Source organism: Cyphomyrmex costatus, unplaced genomic scaffold (genome assembly GCF_001594065.2).
Source record: "Cyphomyrmex costatus isolate MS0001 unplaced genomic scaffold, Ccosl1.0 scaffold182, whole genome shotgun sequence".
Classification (NCBI taxonomy): domain Eukaryota; kingdom Metazoa; phylum Arthropoda; class Insecta; order Hymenoptera; family Formicidae; genus Cyphomyrmex; species Cyphomyrmex costatus.
The window spans coordinates 751,557-769,595 of NW_017275847.1; the positions used below are offsets into that span (position 1 = coordinate 751,557).

At 30.5% G+C, this 18,039-nt stretch overlaps 2 protein-coding genes across 2 annotated transcripts in view; one reads left to right on the forward strand and one right to left on the reverse strand.

The window, feature by feature from the left end:
- Positions 1-5,414, forward strand: part of dachs (unconventional myosin-IXb-like dachs) — a 29,858-nt gene extending 24,444 nt beyond the window's left edge. The window contains 2 exon segments of the mRNA XM_018537769.1: positions 4,980-5,033; positions 5,035-5,414. Coding sequence (XP_018393271.1) covers positions 4,980-5,033; positions 5,035-5,181 — 201 coding nt within the window. The 3' untranslated portion in view covers positions 5,182-5,414.
- A 2,546-nt stretch (positions 5,415-7,960) lies between these two features.
- The window catches only part of Syn1 (Syntrophin-like 1), a 109,200-nt gene continuing 99,121 nt past the window's right edge, over positions 7,961-18,039 (reverse strand). Inside the window, exons 5-7 of the mRNA XM_018537748.1 lie at positions 9,901-10,115; positions 8,429-8,646; positions 7,961-8,053 (exon numbers count right to left, since the gene is read on the reverse strand). Coding sequence (XP_018393250.1) covers positions 7,961-8,053; positions 8,429-8,646; positions 9,901-10,115 — 526 coding nt within the window. The remainder of the gene's footprint in view (positions 8,054-8,428; positions 8,647-9,900; positions 10,116-18,039) is intronic.

Genomic DNA, 18,039 nt, shown 5'->3' on the forward strand with positions numbered 1-18,039 from the left:
ATACTATTTCATCTGTAACAATTTATAGCATGAAAGCAAAAAGTTAATGATGAAAAAGATTAGAACTTTATCATATTAAAAATCATATTAAACAAAATACATGTAAAAAAAGAAATTAAAAAATTAAATTAAAACTATGTTTTTCAGACTGAGGATATACATTTAAAACTGCATGATAATTATAACCGATAAATATTTAAATTAAAGAAATTATATAATATTATTTTGTTCCATACTTTGCATAAAACTTGCTAAAATAAAAATAAAGTTAACGACGTTAATATAAATTGTAATTTTATATTTTTACTATCAAATAAAACAAACTCTCTCTCTCTCTCTCTCTCAAGATAAAATCTCTGAAAAACTATCCTACTTGAAGTTAATTTAAAACCAGAGAGTGTCTTACTATTATTATAATCTCAAACACAAATGTAGTAAAATATTCAAAATTAAATCTAAAATGTAAAATGTCTCCGTAAATGTTTCATGTTTTTATTGAAAAGACATAAATGCAGAAATTAATTTAGAGATACCGTTACATTAGAATTAGAAAAATTGATTAAGTGTCTATATTAAAAGACCTCGTTAATTCTGGTTTTGTTGCGGTGGACGCGACATCTGCAAATATCTAGATAAAGTTTTGTAACATAAAGCACAGCACTGATATCGTAACCCCCATAAAGCGAGCAATTGATAAAGCCATTGCTAAAAAATTTGAACGGTATTGACGAGTACGTGTCAAATCTTCGATCCATTTTATCGGCTTCGATTTTTTTGGACGTGACATACAATCGACCAAGCACAATGATAATTCACGCTATTTGACGAAGCGTGCAACGATGAAAAACCGATAAACAGCATAAAACGTACTCGGAAATGTTTGTGTTGTTGATCAAATAATCGCTTTTCCAAAATCCTTTTTAATCCCCATCCAACATCACTTTATACAATCGTACTACATTTAAATTCAGTTTATAAGTTTGCAGACATCTATTATGTAGATCTAATTTGAAGTAAAAATTAATTTTCACTATTATTTTTTATTCCTTATACTATTTCTTTATTATAAACAGAAACTTTTCTATATTAACTACTATTATTAATTATTATTTTCCACTTAATCAATTAAAATCAATTTATCGATGGAAGCATACTATAATTTTTTTTCTTTTTAAATAGTTATAAAAAATTTGAAAACATCTGAATAATTTAAATTTATTAATCTTTGGAGGACCAGAGATCTCTTTAGAGACTTGACAGTGGCGCCATCTTTTTCGTCACTTAATCCCATGACATTGTGACAAAAAAATTTTAGTCATTAAAATAAAATTGATTAAAAACATGCCGATCCTCAGAAGGTTAAGAGAAATTTTTTTCTATAATGATTTATTTCTATGTGCATATTTAAAAAATTGTTTTATAGTTATACTATACGTTCTTAACGTTCTAACACATGAAGTTGCACTAGTTTTAGATGCACTTGAACTAGCGATATCGTAGTCGCGGCAGTAAATACAATCTAAAAGAAATCTTCTTTTCTTTGCGTTTCGATACATAATTTACGACTGCACGATTGGAGTTCTAAAGAAATTCAAAAGAATCGCGCAGCTCGTGACTGGAAACGACAAAAGTAGGTTTTCACAGAGCTGAGGGGCGGCAAGACGAACAAAAAGTTTCGAGACTTTGTCATTTTTATCGGCAGTCCCAATATCCACGTCTCGTGATTGCCTCGCGAAACTTTTCTGATCTGTCTTCCGGTCGAAGATCTCTTCCATTTCGCTCGCGGGGCTTACCGCACGTAAATCACGCGGTGCGTTCCAGAAGCTTGTGATACAGGATGTGTTAAAAATGGTAGTCTGAGTTTTCACATAGTACAATAGTCATAAAAATAAATAAAATGATTTGTGAACATGAATATAGAAATTAATTGTTCTCGAAATTTATACAGGCAAACATTTTATTTTAAATATCCAAAAATTATTCTTTCCTATTCATTCTAATGCATGCATTTATATAGATATATATAAAAAAATTATTACTAACTTCTAGTACAATTGAAATTCTAAGAATTTAAACTTTCTATCAAAAGAAAATAATTTATTGTATTATTAAATTCTGAAATTCAAATTTAATAATCATTAAAACTTATAAAGCATATTATAAAAAAAAAAATCAACTTAAAATTAAAAATTATGTAATGTAGATATATGCTGATACGATCTACTTGATCTTTTAATTAACAATTGCTAATTAATTAATTTTTATAATTATCTAAAATAAATTTTATGCGCATACATAGTTGTTCAAAATCTTCATACTTTTATCTTTTATTATTATTATTATTAATATTATTATTATATAATTACGTAAAGAAATCTTAAGAAATAAAGAAATCAGTTCATTCGTTGTTCTAACTGTTTTTTATTTGGTAACTCAACAGTATACAAATTTACTGCAAATTTAGGAAAAATAAAGCGAAAGGTTTCCGTCACATCCTACGCGATATACTCAACGATTATTCTAAAATATTAAAAAAATATGCATTCCACGCGCAAACGAATTCAATAATAAAGTCTTCGATATATTCAACTTAGTTTGTTAATAATAATTATGTTAATAACTTGTTAACAGTCGCTTACGCGCGTTTATGTGAAATGCGCTCCATCGATCCAAAACGGACACAATAATTCACTACTAATATCCTCGCCGCCATTTTCCGCGAATTTCCATTCTAAAGATCAGATAACATCAGATTGCAGGTAATTTTCAGATATGTGTTATAAAAGCATTAATTAGTCTATTTATATAAATTATTTGATACTATTCTCACATGTAAGATAAAATTAAATACAATTAATTGTTAATTTTAATTATACAATAATCTAATTTTAATCTTAAAATCTCGGATAATAATATAGTTGTTAAACATAATAAAGTGTGTTGATATAATTAGTAATTGCTTATTTGAAAGAACAATTTATTAAATATAGTTTACATCAAGATGAAAATCATCGTTAAAATATTCTTGAAAATAAATAATGATATCTAATAATTGTTAATTAGAACGATCATCATTAGTAACAATTTCATTAAATTACATACCTATTTAACTCCAATTTTTAAATCCAAATATGGGCAAACTATGAAGCAGTGAAAAATCGTTCCGGTTTGAAGAGAAGCGCAAAAAATGCTTGGGAAGTGATAAGTGGATACAATCAATAGTACACGACTTCGTTGATATGTCTACTTAACCTCAATCTTATTATTGTACGTCCACCCTATACAACATTCAACAATCTCGATGGGAGACACTCGTATTTATACAGAAAAAGAAAATCACAGACTTTTATAACACATGCCAGACATGATAATAGAATTTATAATACAAAAATCTATTAGTAGTTAAAATATTGTTATTATTATCATTATTATTGTTTGAAAGTATGTCTTGTAGCTTCTGAAACTACAACTACAAGGATCGCCTCGCGATGGTTGCACGTTGCTTTCTCATCATCATCATTATTATTATTATCATTATTATTAGCATTATTATTATTATTATTATCATTATTATTATAAATAGAATAGAGTTGTGTAAAGAATAAGTGTATAAAAAAAAATACTAAGAAGAAATTCGGAAATTTTATCATAAAATATTCTAAAATATTAAACCATTGCAAGTTTCTGCATACAAAGAATATATCGTTTAGCGATACAAATAATCCATTTAAATAAATAAATAAGAACAATGTGGCTAGTAATCACTTGTGCTGATCTCTAGTCTGGTAAAGTATAAAATACCGATATATACTTACAATATGCTATAAAAGTCTGTGAAGAAATCTTCATTCTTACATTCTTTCATAACCTTGTGTCAAGGATAATTTTTTAAACGCCTGATTTCCTCGTTTCAATTTAATGATTCCATGATAAATTATATTATTGATTATCGATAAATCTTCGATTGATTTGACATATTAAAATTTTAATAAATTTCCAAGTTTTCAAAGCCATCAAAGTCCTTAAAATTAAAAAAATTTCAAATAGATGCTAAAATCAGATATTCTAGATTTTAAAAATTAAGAGTATGTATGTATTTAGATCTATTTTTAGATTCGATTCCAGAGATTTGGATTTCTATGGATTCTAGAAAAAATTATGATTCTAGATTCTTTGATAAATTATTAGAATTTTCAATAATTTTTTTATACTAATTTCATTCTTAAAATAAAATTCCTGAGTCCTTGAAAATTCGCAACTTTTTAATATTCTCTTCCTTCCATATTACATGGATTTTTAAACATTTATATTCTGAGCAATGATATGAATTATTATTTAGATATGTTATTGTTTTTAAGAAACAAAAAAATCAGGCTGTACACATCGATGCTTTTCGCTACCTTAAATTTACTCGCATTAAAGAATACGAATCGTACAAAACAGCTAGAATAGCCGCCCATTGAATTATCAAGGGACCTTCTATTTCACGCGTTTTCCTTTTAAAGTTCTGCTTAAATTATAAACAATACCATAATAGTTTAAAATACGATAATTGTGGCGATTCATATTCTATTTTCTTGTTCAACAACTATTCTTAGATAAATATATTAAAAATATATGAATTACACTTAAAATATTTAGTGTCAGATCAAAAAATAATACTATAAAATCAGAATATTTGAAAAAACTTTGTGGAATATTTTTGAGGCGGGTAATAAATCGTTCTTCTATTATAGTTTAACACACTCGATTCCCTCGATTTTGCACAACTTATATTCTTTTCTATTTCTTACAAAAAGCAATCATCTATTTTAAACAGATTACATTTTTCAAATATTATACTTTTGTGTCTGCTCTATCGTAAAGTGAAACTATACAAAAATGCAATATATGATTTAAATTTCGTAAATCTTGACACTACTAAATTCTTAAAAATTCCAAAATATTGGATTTCTTTAACATCGTTCACTAATGCGAAGATGGAGAATTCTAAATATAAGTCAATCTCGAGTCTCGCCACACCACGAAACCGCCCGCGCCACCAAGAGGATATTTCCATTTTGTCTGGCTGAGATCGATGGCGATCGCCTCACCATTCTCGAGTACAATTCCAAGAAAGTATTTTGGCCAAGAAACGCGCAGGATATTCCAACTTCTGTGAACTCACTCGAGGCGCTTTGACTGTAGGCAGGAGGGGGAGTGACATAAATATCGTCTTACCGAAACGAAACACGTTATCTCGCGGAAAGTTCTCGCTGGAAGATCAAGGGAGTAAACTCTTTAAGTCCTTTCCAGGTGTTCCCAACTCCGTGGACTTTAGTACGATCGTACGATGCACGTGAATTTTTCGGAAAAACGAGAACAAAGCTGACCAGAGAAATCCCTGCACAAATTTAAGTATGCAAAATGTAATATTCTCCTTCGTTATATGGAGTATCTGGTCGGTCGATTGAGAAAAGCTCGTTTTTACACAAAGCCCAATCACAAATTTTTCAAGTATAATTTACGAAAATCCGACTAATTAAATGTGCTAATCATAATTCAATACCAGCTTCTGTTTCGTTATTTCTGCTTTGTAATATACACATCTACATTTTGACAAAACTTGTTCAGAATAATAAACAAATTTTTATTATTATTCTTGCCTGCTTTATTTACTATTTATAACTTAAGTGAATTTAAAGGAATGCAAGCTTCGAGGGAAGTGGAAGGTCGAACACCAATGAGCGGCTCATTGTTTGTTAATAATGACTATGTTTCCACCGTGCACAATGCCAAAGTCCCATTTTTCATATTATATTGACAGAAATGTGGCGTTAAATGTCACACGGATACTATTTAATTTTCAACATTACAATATCCTACAATAAATTCTATCATAAATGTGGTGTTCAACATTCTGCCGTAATACAATACCACATAATCTTAATTATAATTATACGATGTGTAAGTATCTATGTTTACGTCAAATGTATGACATCTGAATGAGAATTAGATTTTGGAACTCTCTAGTTAGCCATGTATAACACTGAATGTACGGTGAAAACGTAGTCTTTATTAAAATTAACTCCTACTATTTCGTAACGAGTACGTTATACGCTTCGTCTAAGCGTCTCAATCGTGCATATGATCAGGACTATCACAATGTTTAAACGACGAAAAAATAGAAACTCTTAAGTTCTATCTAAAATGTTTTGTAAAACGTTTTATTTTGTAAAATGGTAGAGAAATAATGTAGATAAAAAGAAGATATAATAATAATTAGAATTAATTTAACCAAATAACAGGCAATTAAATATGAATATTAAATAGAGAATGTCATACTAAATAGAGAATATCAATGTATCTAAAGTTCATTAAGTTATAAAATACCTCGTCGGTACATCATTACACATCGTTTATGAATAATATATTAATAAAAAAAAATTAATACATATAAGATATAAATTAATATAATTAAAAATATTTAAAACTATCTATTAAAATATCATAATTTAATTAAAAGAGGATTTAATTAACTTAATTAAATTAAAAATGTTTACGCAATAATATTATATTAGAAAATTAATCCATACATTATATCTCTTGTTATAAATATTTGTTTTGTAAATGTTATTAAACAAAAAAATATTAAATACAAGTCTACATTAAAAAATTAATTAAAAGAAATATTTTCTCTCGCGTGTAGTAGATAGAAATACTTTGCATCAAGATATAATTTCATACCATTATTTCTCAAAACTCAAACTATACAAATTGTATTTAAAAATAGGAATGTATTATGTTAACGAACGTCATTTAAACAATCGCGCTTATCTGATTTCTATGCTCGTTACAACCATCGCAATGAGATATTCGACACTGAATTAATGAATATTTATTGATAATCTGTCGAATCAGTTCTTTGCGATTAGTCTTACTTAGAGTTAGGTAAGTAGTTAATTAAATTAGTTACTTAGGCGCGTTGATTAGCGGCATCGGTGTTTTTCTTCACCTTTCCGCTTCTCCGTCCTTGTCACGTATCGTACTTTCTTCGATATATCGTTTGGTGGATGGCTTCGTATCGATTATCGTCGAAAATAAAAAAGAGAAAAATGAGTGTTACCCAGTTTTTAACGACCATTTCGAGTCGATTTATCGTAATCGAGCTTCTCGATGAACATCTTTAAACATGGACTGTCTAAAATTATAAATGTACAGTCTTCTTTTCACCTTGTTTACACATCTCTTTGACGAAATACTGGAATCCTTGGACCGAGTCCGAGAATTCTACGATGTGTATAATTTGCACATCTTTGCATTTGTATTAAAAAAGCTAGGCCGTTTATAAAATTTTTTTAATCGTATATATTAAATTTGGATTTCAACATTAAAAATATTTAGTCTCGACATATTAAAACAATAATATTTAGTATTGCACACACAAATAATACAAAAAATCGATTAAGAATCCAAAAATTTACAAACTATTGAAATTTTAAAACTGTCTTAAAAATCATTGATTTTAAAGTTTCAGATTTAAAAAAATAAAATTATCATTTTATCGAAATTTTGTTGATTTCAATAATTTTCCAATCGGAGAATCCTCGGATCATTATCTTTTCCAAATCATTATTCTATTCTCACTCATTCCTAAACTGTTACACTATTACTGTTTCACTTCGAATCTCTCTTTTCTTCACATTTCAAAGCTTCGCAACTAGAATAGGATGCTGCACGCAATGCGGAACCTTTGACAAAGATTATAGTCCTCACGTTTCTAATAATTCCATTAGGATGTTTTTGACTCATCAAGTCTCGGTTCTGTTATTTGTTACTTCGAATTCTCGAAGAAAAAAATTAATTTTCTCTTTTTCACTGTAATTAATTATTTTTGAGTTCAATGAAGAAAGACGTTGGTAACAGACCTCGTAGTGTGAGGGGGCAAATCGGGGGCCTCTGTGAGGGCCCCCTCGTGCCCCTATGCACTCAGACCAAGCCGATGAATCTTCGCCGAAAGGAAGTTGTGCAGGACGAACACAATTGGTTTTGGACAACTCTCCAAATCTAGCTCCTACAATAATAATTAACCGATACTGCTTACTTACTAATGAAAACTGACGGTATATTTAAGTTTCTTACCGTTTAAGAAAATATCTGATTTTTAATCAATTTTAAATGTGTATGAATTTAGAAAGAATTTTCAGGAATTAAGAACAACTAGCCATTTTTCATAATTAATAAAAAACGATGATGCACGTACGAATTCTAGTCTAGAATAACTACATTGAATGATGTAAGTTGAAATGAAGAAATTTACGACTATAGCAAACTTTCCCTCGTTCCATAAACTTGTTCTTAAATTTACGACGCTTGAATCTATTTCCCGGGATATTAAATTTTCCAGTCTTTTTGATTTTTAAAATCCATATGTCTATCAAATACTCACAATTTCGCCATCCTCGCCTCCAAAATCGAGCCACAAAAGACGGGCGCCGTCGTCCGCGGACATTTTCAATTTGTCGAAGGATCTTCTCCAGAGTGGCGTGGGTGGTGATCCAGGACTTACGCCGTTCCCGGCAGTGCCCCGCGTTCCTGCGGAGTAAAGCGCGAAACCTTCTTCATGGTTGACAACCAACTGACAGGCCTTACCTTGCCATATGCAACCTACAACATATGAAATATCACAAAATTAAAATAACAGTAAAGAGAAAAATATAAATCTATTCACAACTTATTATTTTATATTATCATTACATTTATATTAATATAACATAATGTATATATACAGATATTGTTAGATATAAATTTTTTTGTATAAATCAATTTTTTGTAAAACAAAATAAATAAAAAGGGGCAAAGAGCCGATAATATAACAAAACCAAAACTTTAATTCAAATAATATGTAACTACAATGTTCAACACGGACGTTTCGACTCCGATTGGGTCATTCTCAATGTTACAAATATTTAATACAGATAAATTCATTATACAAAATTCGTTATCCTATAAAAATTAATCCGTTTGTGCTCTTGATGCTTTGAGTCAATAAGGAGAAAATTCAAAAATCAGATTGTATAAAACTTGGTATTCTAAAAAAAATCGTGAACAAATTCAAAAGTCAAATTGCATAACTTATTATTTTAAAAAATAAACGTGAGAAAAAGAAATAAATAAAATTAACATATATATAAACTGGTAGTATACCTTGTCATTTATATCTGTAGATAATTTGTATCATTTTTGTATATCTTGTTTGTTCTTTTTGCCGTTTTAGAATTTGGTCAAATAATTATAAAACGTAGTGATATAAATATCATAATTTTATAAGCCTAGTTAAATAAAAATCAACAAAAGTCATATTTTTTTGTTTACTTTTATTAATCATAATTGTATAATTAAATTAATTTCCAAGTAAATTATTTGTAAAATACTATTTTTTATGAAACAGCCTGTATATATTTTTCCATTGCGCGTTTCTGCCGCATCGAGGGGAGGGGAGAGGAGGTATCTACGGTTCTTTATCATCGATGAGTTCGACGAGAGACGCGAACAAAAAGACGCGTATGAAATGGGCGAGGCATTCATCTCGATTTATTATTGCCGTTCGTCGTCGCTGAAAAGAAATTAAAATTCATCGAACCGAACGCGGAAAATGACGAGAGTGTAGATGTCGACTATCATCCGCTGCTATGTATACATAGAAAGAACTCGGGTTCACAATTTTCTCAAATATTTCATGCTACACACATCTCTACCTCATCTACATAACTTTTAATATCCATTTATCAATCTTATTTTATCACAAATTTCTAGTTTTTTTTTTTTAATAAATTATTATAGACATTATTTTAAATATCTAATGAAAGTCCAAAAACAAAATCCAATCATTTTTTAAATTAATACGTGCAGATTACTCACGAACGGTATATTCTCGCAAGGAATGAGCAGCCGTGTGGCATCCTTGAACAATCGCTCGCGCCCAAGCCGCCAGATCTCTTCGTGTTTCAGCTCGTAAATGATGCGTGACTACCCCGTCCATCGTGCCAACCCGGACCGCGAACGTCGCCCCGTGTTGAGTCGAACCGCTACTGCTGCTTGCTGCTTCATTCTGTCGCGTTGGAGAGGAGACCAGTCTGAAATCATTTCATTTGAGTTCCGTGTAAGTTCCGAGATTCTTATGAAAGTCTTTAACCCGGTTATATTAGTCACCTCCTTAGCGGCAAAAAAATGTCAATTGTTCTAAAATAAATATTGTTTTTTTCTTTTTCTATAATTATGTTTTACGAACCTTTGAATAATGCAATTTCATCGAAAATTCACGATAAAAAACGTTATCTTAATTAAAATCTTTATTTTTTAAAATACTTTTACAAATCCTATTTTTTAGATATCATATAATAATAAAGTACTTAACATATTTATTCCGTTTATTTATTTGTTTGGTTTTTATTTTTATTTTTGTTTCAGGAAATTGTAAGTGAATCCATAATCTCAAATGTCAATAATCGGTAAACATCTGAACAATATATTGTTTAACAATAATGATTTTAATCGGGGTGTAAAAATACCCCGAATAATCGTTTACATTAAAGAATGAGGTGACTACCCCAGGATTAAAAACGTACATTTAAAGACGTATCAAACTTTAAAACTGAATGTTATGGATTCTAAGTTCTCACTGTACGTGTACATTTACGTTAGATGCGGTTCTTACATTAAATCGATATACCGGAGACTTTTAGAATGAAGATTAAAGATTCCGCAGAGGTACGAAATCACGTGACATCGCTCTTGGGGTGTCGGATAAAAAGCGTCGACCTTTATCGAAACGATCGAAGCGCCTTGTAGCGAGTCATGGTATGGATTCATTCCCGTCGTCCCTTCATCCCTCTCCCAACGGGTAGGTAAATTACCTCGTCATCCGGCTCGCCTCGCTCGTAAAATCGTCGCGGCTTTATTGCATGTGGGACGAAGCTGCAGTGTTCACCTGACACGGGTTCGGCCACGTATGCACCCCTTCCTCAACCCTCCTCGAATCCATTCCCTCCCACCAATCTGCCCGCTGACGAATGGTCCTGACGTTCGCGAGCCCGCGCGCTAGATTTATAGATTTTTCCGAGGGACACTGGCGAGGCAAAAAAAAAAAGAAAAACAAGGAGTGATAGAAAGAACACCCTACGCAATAGAGGACAGAACGGATGCAAAAAAAATAGCACACTTGGACTAGAAAAAATGCCCGCCCTCGGCATTATTCAACATGCCTAACGGTCATTTCGGGCCTTTTTCGCTCCGAAGCTAATGGTTGCCTACAGCATATCGAGATGTAGTTGAACTTTCACAAAAAACATCTAAGTTGCTAAAATTACATCGTTCAAAACAATTAAAGGATATCGAAGAAAATAGATGAAATCAGCAAAACCTTGTTTTTAAGGGCGGAAGCATTGCATAATGCATAAAAAATGGACCAATCAAATATTTAATTTTTTCCTTTCCATGAAATAAAAGACTGGTTGAGTCTTATATGTTATACAAATATTAGGTCTACAATTTAATTTTCGGCTCCTGTATTCAATCAACTACAGCATTTATACAAATTTGAATCTTTTTCTCACCATACAGTCGTTTTGAAGCGTTACCTTAAGCCTCAAAATAAGGTATAATAGATGTCGGTGCTACGATCTAATCTCAAAAAATGGTAGTGAAAACTATATGTTGTTCGAAAAGCAGCATTTCAGGCATTACCTCCTTTTGGCGTTCCAAATAAATGAAGAAATATGCTGCGAAAGCTCAAAAAATGATTTGCTCGGCTTTAAACGAAAACTCTATCGTACAGTACATATAAAAAGTAGTTCCAAAGATTTCGTGATGGCAATTTCAATTTTTTTCATCATAAAATTAATTTATCGATTCGAAACAATCATCTTTTTTTCCGAAGCGGAATTTGATAGTTGCCTGAAAGATAGCGAAAATGTATGGAAAGTAAAGGGAATTATTTTGATTAGGTTAATATTCCATTTTTTTTTATAATTTTACATCGAAACTTTGTAAGACCGAGAATTAAGTTGTAGATTTACTGCTCTGGCTTTAAGCTTAAAATATTATTTAGAGAATAAAAATGAATAAATTGTACGAACACAGGATAAGCGCGAAAAACAAAAAGTATTATTGCAGTATAATAAAGTAGTAGGAACTCATCATTTCTCGCACCCGTGCCAATATAATACGTGACAATTGAACACACACCTCTTAAGGGGGTATATACGTTTGTCGGTTTCAAAAAATCGATTATTTTAATGCATTTTTCGATAGTTTAAACATTCAAGAATATTGTCCTAAAACCATTTCTTGAAATTTCAATAAGTAAAAAAGTTACAACGCGTTTTGTTGGGCAGTGCACGGGCTTGTCCTTTCTGAAGCGGCGCGCCGATCGGACCCTTATATGCGGGAACCCCGTATAAGTCGCCGCTTCGTTAAAAATCATCAAATTGAGGCAAATATTAAGCAGGAAGTTTCCCTGTATGGCCCAGGAATTGACGATGACGTGAAGTTAAATAAATTCAATTTTATAATAGAGTAAAATTGTTCAAAAACTTTAAACGCGTTTTTTTTTCAAAACCATGTTTTTAAAGTCGGTTACAATGATAATTTAAAAACGGATCAACCGATTTACCTTTTTTTTTAACTGAAAGCTTATAAAATTCGTTTATCATTGTATCCGATTTTTAAAATTCTAATTCTTTTTATTTTTTTAAAACAAAAAAATAACATTTTTTGTCAAAAATCGGCACCCTAACTTTAAAGATCCGCCATTTTGTTTAAAATTCGAATTTTAAAAATCGAATACGTCAACAACAAGGAAATTTACTTTTCTTTAAGATGCCGTTTGACTTTTGTATTTCAGATAAACGGGCAAGGAGAAATTATTATAACCGTGGAATCATGCGTGGCGTGCACGGCTGACTACACGACAGTGAAGTGGGGGAATTTTCCAACAAAATTACTCTAATAAAATTTGTATGAGAATTACAAAAAGTGTACTTTATTATGCAAAAAGTTCCATTTTTATAATTTGTCTCTTAGTTCTAAAAAAAATTCATGAAAAATGCTTTTTTTTAGGCTCGAAACGTATATGTCCCCTTGAATGTTTGCAATTCCTTCATTCTGTCCTAAATATTAGATACTTTTAAATCAAGTGATATTTAAGAAAACAATCTTTAAAATATTTAATTATTTTTAGGTGTATATATACATGTATCTACATTAACATTCTTTCTCTATTTCTTTCTATTTTATCTTTAAATTTTAAATCTATTCTTCAATCTATTGGAAATAACGTACCTCTTCGTACAGTATTTATAGTCTAAATACGCGTATATACTTTAACGTCACTAGATACTTGATTATGGTTGAGGTTCGAAATAATTTGAGTTCTCTCGGAGCAATGGATATTCATTGACCATTATCGCGAGCGCTTTCGGAGGACAGTGAAAAAATAAAGCAACAGCAAAAAGCGCGACTGGAGAAAATTCCGATAAGCGGGAGGAAGTTGGAGAGACAGCCGCAAACGGTAAATAAAAGCGTTAAACGAGAATGGATGTTCGTCGGCGGTCGTAATCCGACGAAAAAGCCCGCAGGAAGAAAAGAAAGTTTCCCTCGGGATAGCCGAATCACTTCCGGTTTGTCTCGCAGTAAAACTTCCTTAAGTCGGCCATTTCGCGTTCTCGCGTCGGGCCCGATACAGGCCCCGTCGACCGGAAATAGAACTTTCTGACATGTTCCGCTCCTTTCACGCGTCTTTCAGATTCTTCGTTTCTTTACTCATCGAATGGAAACTTGAAGAAAACGATGTCTGAATGTTTGGTGACGGAAGAAGAAAATGATTAATAGCCCGACAACATAAAACTCAAACAAAATTTCTTTTCCGCGCAATCGAATTTTCTGTTCTTTATAGATACTATAAAACCAACTTGATAATCGTTATTTATTTAAAAAATTCAATTAATTCTAACTTTAAGATTTATGACGTGTAACAATTAAAACAATTGAAGTTTTTAATAAATTTGATAATTATATTAAATAAAAAATTTATAAAAAGGACAGATAAAAGAGGCTATTAAACAAGAAGAAATTTTAGTAAATAGCTAAATATTGACGCAGTATTATAACGCTAGAAATAAATTTCTATCGTAAATAATTTAATAGTATTTATATTGCTTTATTATAATATATTGAGCAAACTTGCTACGCAGTTTATTGACGATATAAATAACACTGTCATATTAATCAAATATTTAAATTATAAATAATTTACAATAACTTATATTTTTCTTATATCATAAGTGGAAAATAATTTCTAATACTTTTTTTTATATTTTATCTTAATATAAATTATGCTAATTTCTCTGCCTTAGCAATAAGAAACAAAGTCTTCTTATTATACAATATATTTGTTCGAAAAAAATGATACCCAGAATGATCTATATATCTTGTGTATAACAGACATACGATAAAAACAGAGGCGCGGGTTCGTAAACTGCCACGAACGATCGATGCACATTCCCTCTAGTCTTTTTCACTTAAAATTTAAACGAGGCTTAGCTGGATCACCGATCATTCAAACAGCGTGACTGGCTGACACCACATTTAAGCCGCTCGAAAACGCCAGGCTCATCGTTAAAAATGAAGCTGACATTAATTCACAACAACGATGCGCGGGAAAGTTTAACGCGATATAAAATAATGCAACGAGACATTTTCAGCGTTACGCAATACATAACTTTCGCTCTGGATACTTTAATTTTCTGTATATTTACAAAGTGTTTTTTATGTAAACCATTTTCTATGTATTTAAAATCTTTCTACGTATTAAATAGTAATAGTTTTTACATACATATATGTGTATATTATAATAAATTTTACACCATTTTAAATCTGCATGCAGTAGAAGATTGATGTGTGTTGCATTTTGCATATCATTTCACAAATGTAGAGATACATTTTCTTTTGATTAGTTTTTGATATTTTGACTTCTCAATGTTTTTTTGATAACTACATGCATAAAATATACTATATATTTATAAAAAATTCATTAAAGAAATTAATTCAACAATATCATATTCTATATTTTGTTTGCAAACTTAATTACGCCCTATTTCTCAAAAAATCAATCAAAGTCAAACTTCAATAGAATATGCTCTACAGCTTAACACTGTATAAAAAATATTTTATGAAGAATAAAAGAGATAAAAAAAGAAGTGTTCCATTTAAAAAATCCAAACAAAGAAAAAGAAAAGCATTGAAAAGAGGAAGTTTATTCTTTAAAACGTCTGCTCTTCTCTTATATATTTTTCTTAAAGATTAATATACTTAAACTTTATTAAATTTATATATAAATTCTAATTTGGAATTAAATATAAAGACTTGATAAATTAATTAATGATAATAAAAATCTTATTCATTGTTCTTTCACAGTTCGTTATGGACAGAAATTTTATGACTGTTTATAAACTTTATGATTAGTTATAACTATTTTACTAAAATTAATATGAGTAACTGAAACTGAATAATTATTAACGTACAAATTTTTTACAATCTCAGTAATATTAAAATATTTAAAATTAACACTTAATAATAATAATGATATTCAAATTTGATATTATAAAAATTAATTATTTCAGTACTCATCACTTAAATTAAAATTAAACTATTTTTGCAATAATTTTTGCAACGGATATATAAAAATGTCGCTCAACTCAAAAATAACAGCGTTCGTTGACGAGAAATAGCACGGGATATTATATCGCGGAAAATCTGCGATAAAATCCGATTAAGACGCGAGATCTCGTGACGAGTATCGACTTTCGGCACGATCCTATTAGCTCAGTCGCAGCAACTATATTTGCCGATCACCAACGTCAAAATTCATTGTGAATTATCAATAATTCGATTTGTGTCAGCAGTATCGACGTTTACATAACATCTTTCACATTTACCTCTATTATGGATTATATACGCAATTTAGCCTGCGTGATAAATCGAGATAAATTGACAAAATGCTGTAAGTTTCAAAGATATATGATGACAACAATAAACTAATGCTAATAATAAACTATTTCGGATATTTTTTTGCTATTTTACTTATATTTTTAGGTAGAGTTATATTATTTTAGTATATAAACGTTCAAAAAAACTGATCCTTATAGACATCTTGCTGTTATATTCATTTGAAACACATACATGCTGATAATATTTTCAGCTGATCGATATATGAAGCCATCTTACGTGTCTCGAGTCAGGCCGAAGGACCAATCGAGGAATAAGGACGAAGAGATGAAGGGACGATGGTTGTACGATAGAGGGAGGAGGATGCGCCGCGGGCAAAATCCTGAACTCGTTCCGAATATCGTACCTCGATTGCACGCGCGATCGGAAACTGTCGACGACACCTTCGATAATTAATGTCTACCCCGGAGGATTTAATTGATCCAGTTCACCGTTCGATTATCGGGACCTCATCTTTCATATCCCGTCCTACCCCTTCTTCCCTGCAATCTCCCCTACCCCTTTTTCAGCCGCTCTTATCTGGCCCTTATCCGCCTAGTCGACTCTATCTCTATGGCCTTTAATTTACTATGGCAGACAATTATGAATCTTATTAAGTTGACGAGAAAAGCTAAAGACATATATTACGTTTAAAAATGTAGACAGTCTAAAGAGGTGCAAGATAAAAAAAAACTCGAAATGTAACAATTCACAAAATAATAGTGATATATTCAAAAGTTAATTATACTATTATAGTTTACAAAATTTTATGTAAGGGCATATAAAGATTGTGTCTACGATAATTTTCGACACTGAGCCCGAATATGCAATCAAAATATTTTTATCACGTCTGGTTCTAAAGATATAAAAAAATATATTTTTGTAATATATACAGTAAAGTTTTACTGAAATTAGAAAACAAATCAGAAATGTTGAGCGTTTAACTTCTGTCTTTTATATGACTTTCAATCAGTTTCACATTATATTAGAGTAGAGTCACCTAATCCTATTTATTTATCTTAATACTTTTGATAACATTTCTTAATTATCATCAGATCCTAATGAAAATGTTTTTTTCATTCAAATTATTCGGGAAAAATGACATATCTTAAAAATTTTTCGATCTAATTGAATTCGACCTGATGGAATTTTTCTGGCAGCAGATTCGAACTCAATGCCTCAAAATATGTCAAAAATAACTGTTTCTTTTTTTTCTATAAAAATTATTCAAAATTTGTAAATTAGTATTGCTACAAAAAATTACGCGCTCGCATCCATGCATGTATAATTCAGCATGCATATAATTTAATATAAAAAAACTATACAAAATGAACAAATACAATAATCACAATATAGGATAGCAGGTAGGCACTTTGCTATGATCCCGATAGAAGATAGGCCTATTTCAGGAACTTAACGAACCCTGCCTACGCAAGCTCTCGATGTTCTCTTTACTATCCACAAACGAGAATATCGTGTCCTAACCACGAATTCCTTTCCACTTTTATTACACTCTCCCTCCTATATCTTCCAACATACCCAACCAACAAGAAAAATTAAGACTCATCCCTCCAAATAATTATAATGTTGAACTACAAAAATCAAATATAATTTAAAAAAGAAAGACAGAAATAATTTTTATAATTACACAGTTTTTATATATTATTTTTAAATAGTTTTTTATTTTGTATATAAATTATACTTAAAATTGCACTCAAATGTTTTATCGAAATTATATAATAATAATAATAGTAAAACAAATGAAATAAAAGTAAATAATAAATGATAAATGCTTAAATAAATTAAAAGTCAATTCACTGCTAGTGGATTTTCTTTGCAGTGAGAATTTTGTGACGCGGAAGATTCGATGAGTTACGAACGCTAGAAAATATTTCTCCCTGCGGAATGTCTGTCGCTTTTTTTTAACGTTCGTTTTCCCTGCTCTTTGAACCGGCTTTCTTCCGGCTGCCGTAGAAAGGCGACCGTTTGTCACCGGACATCGTGAAGAGGAGAAAC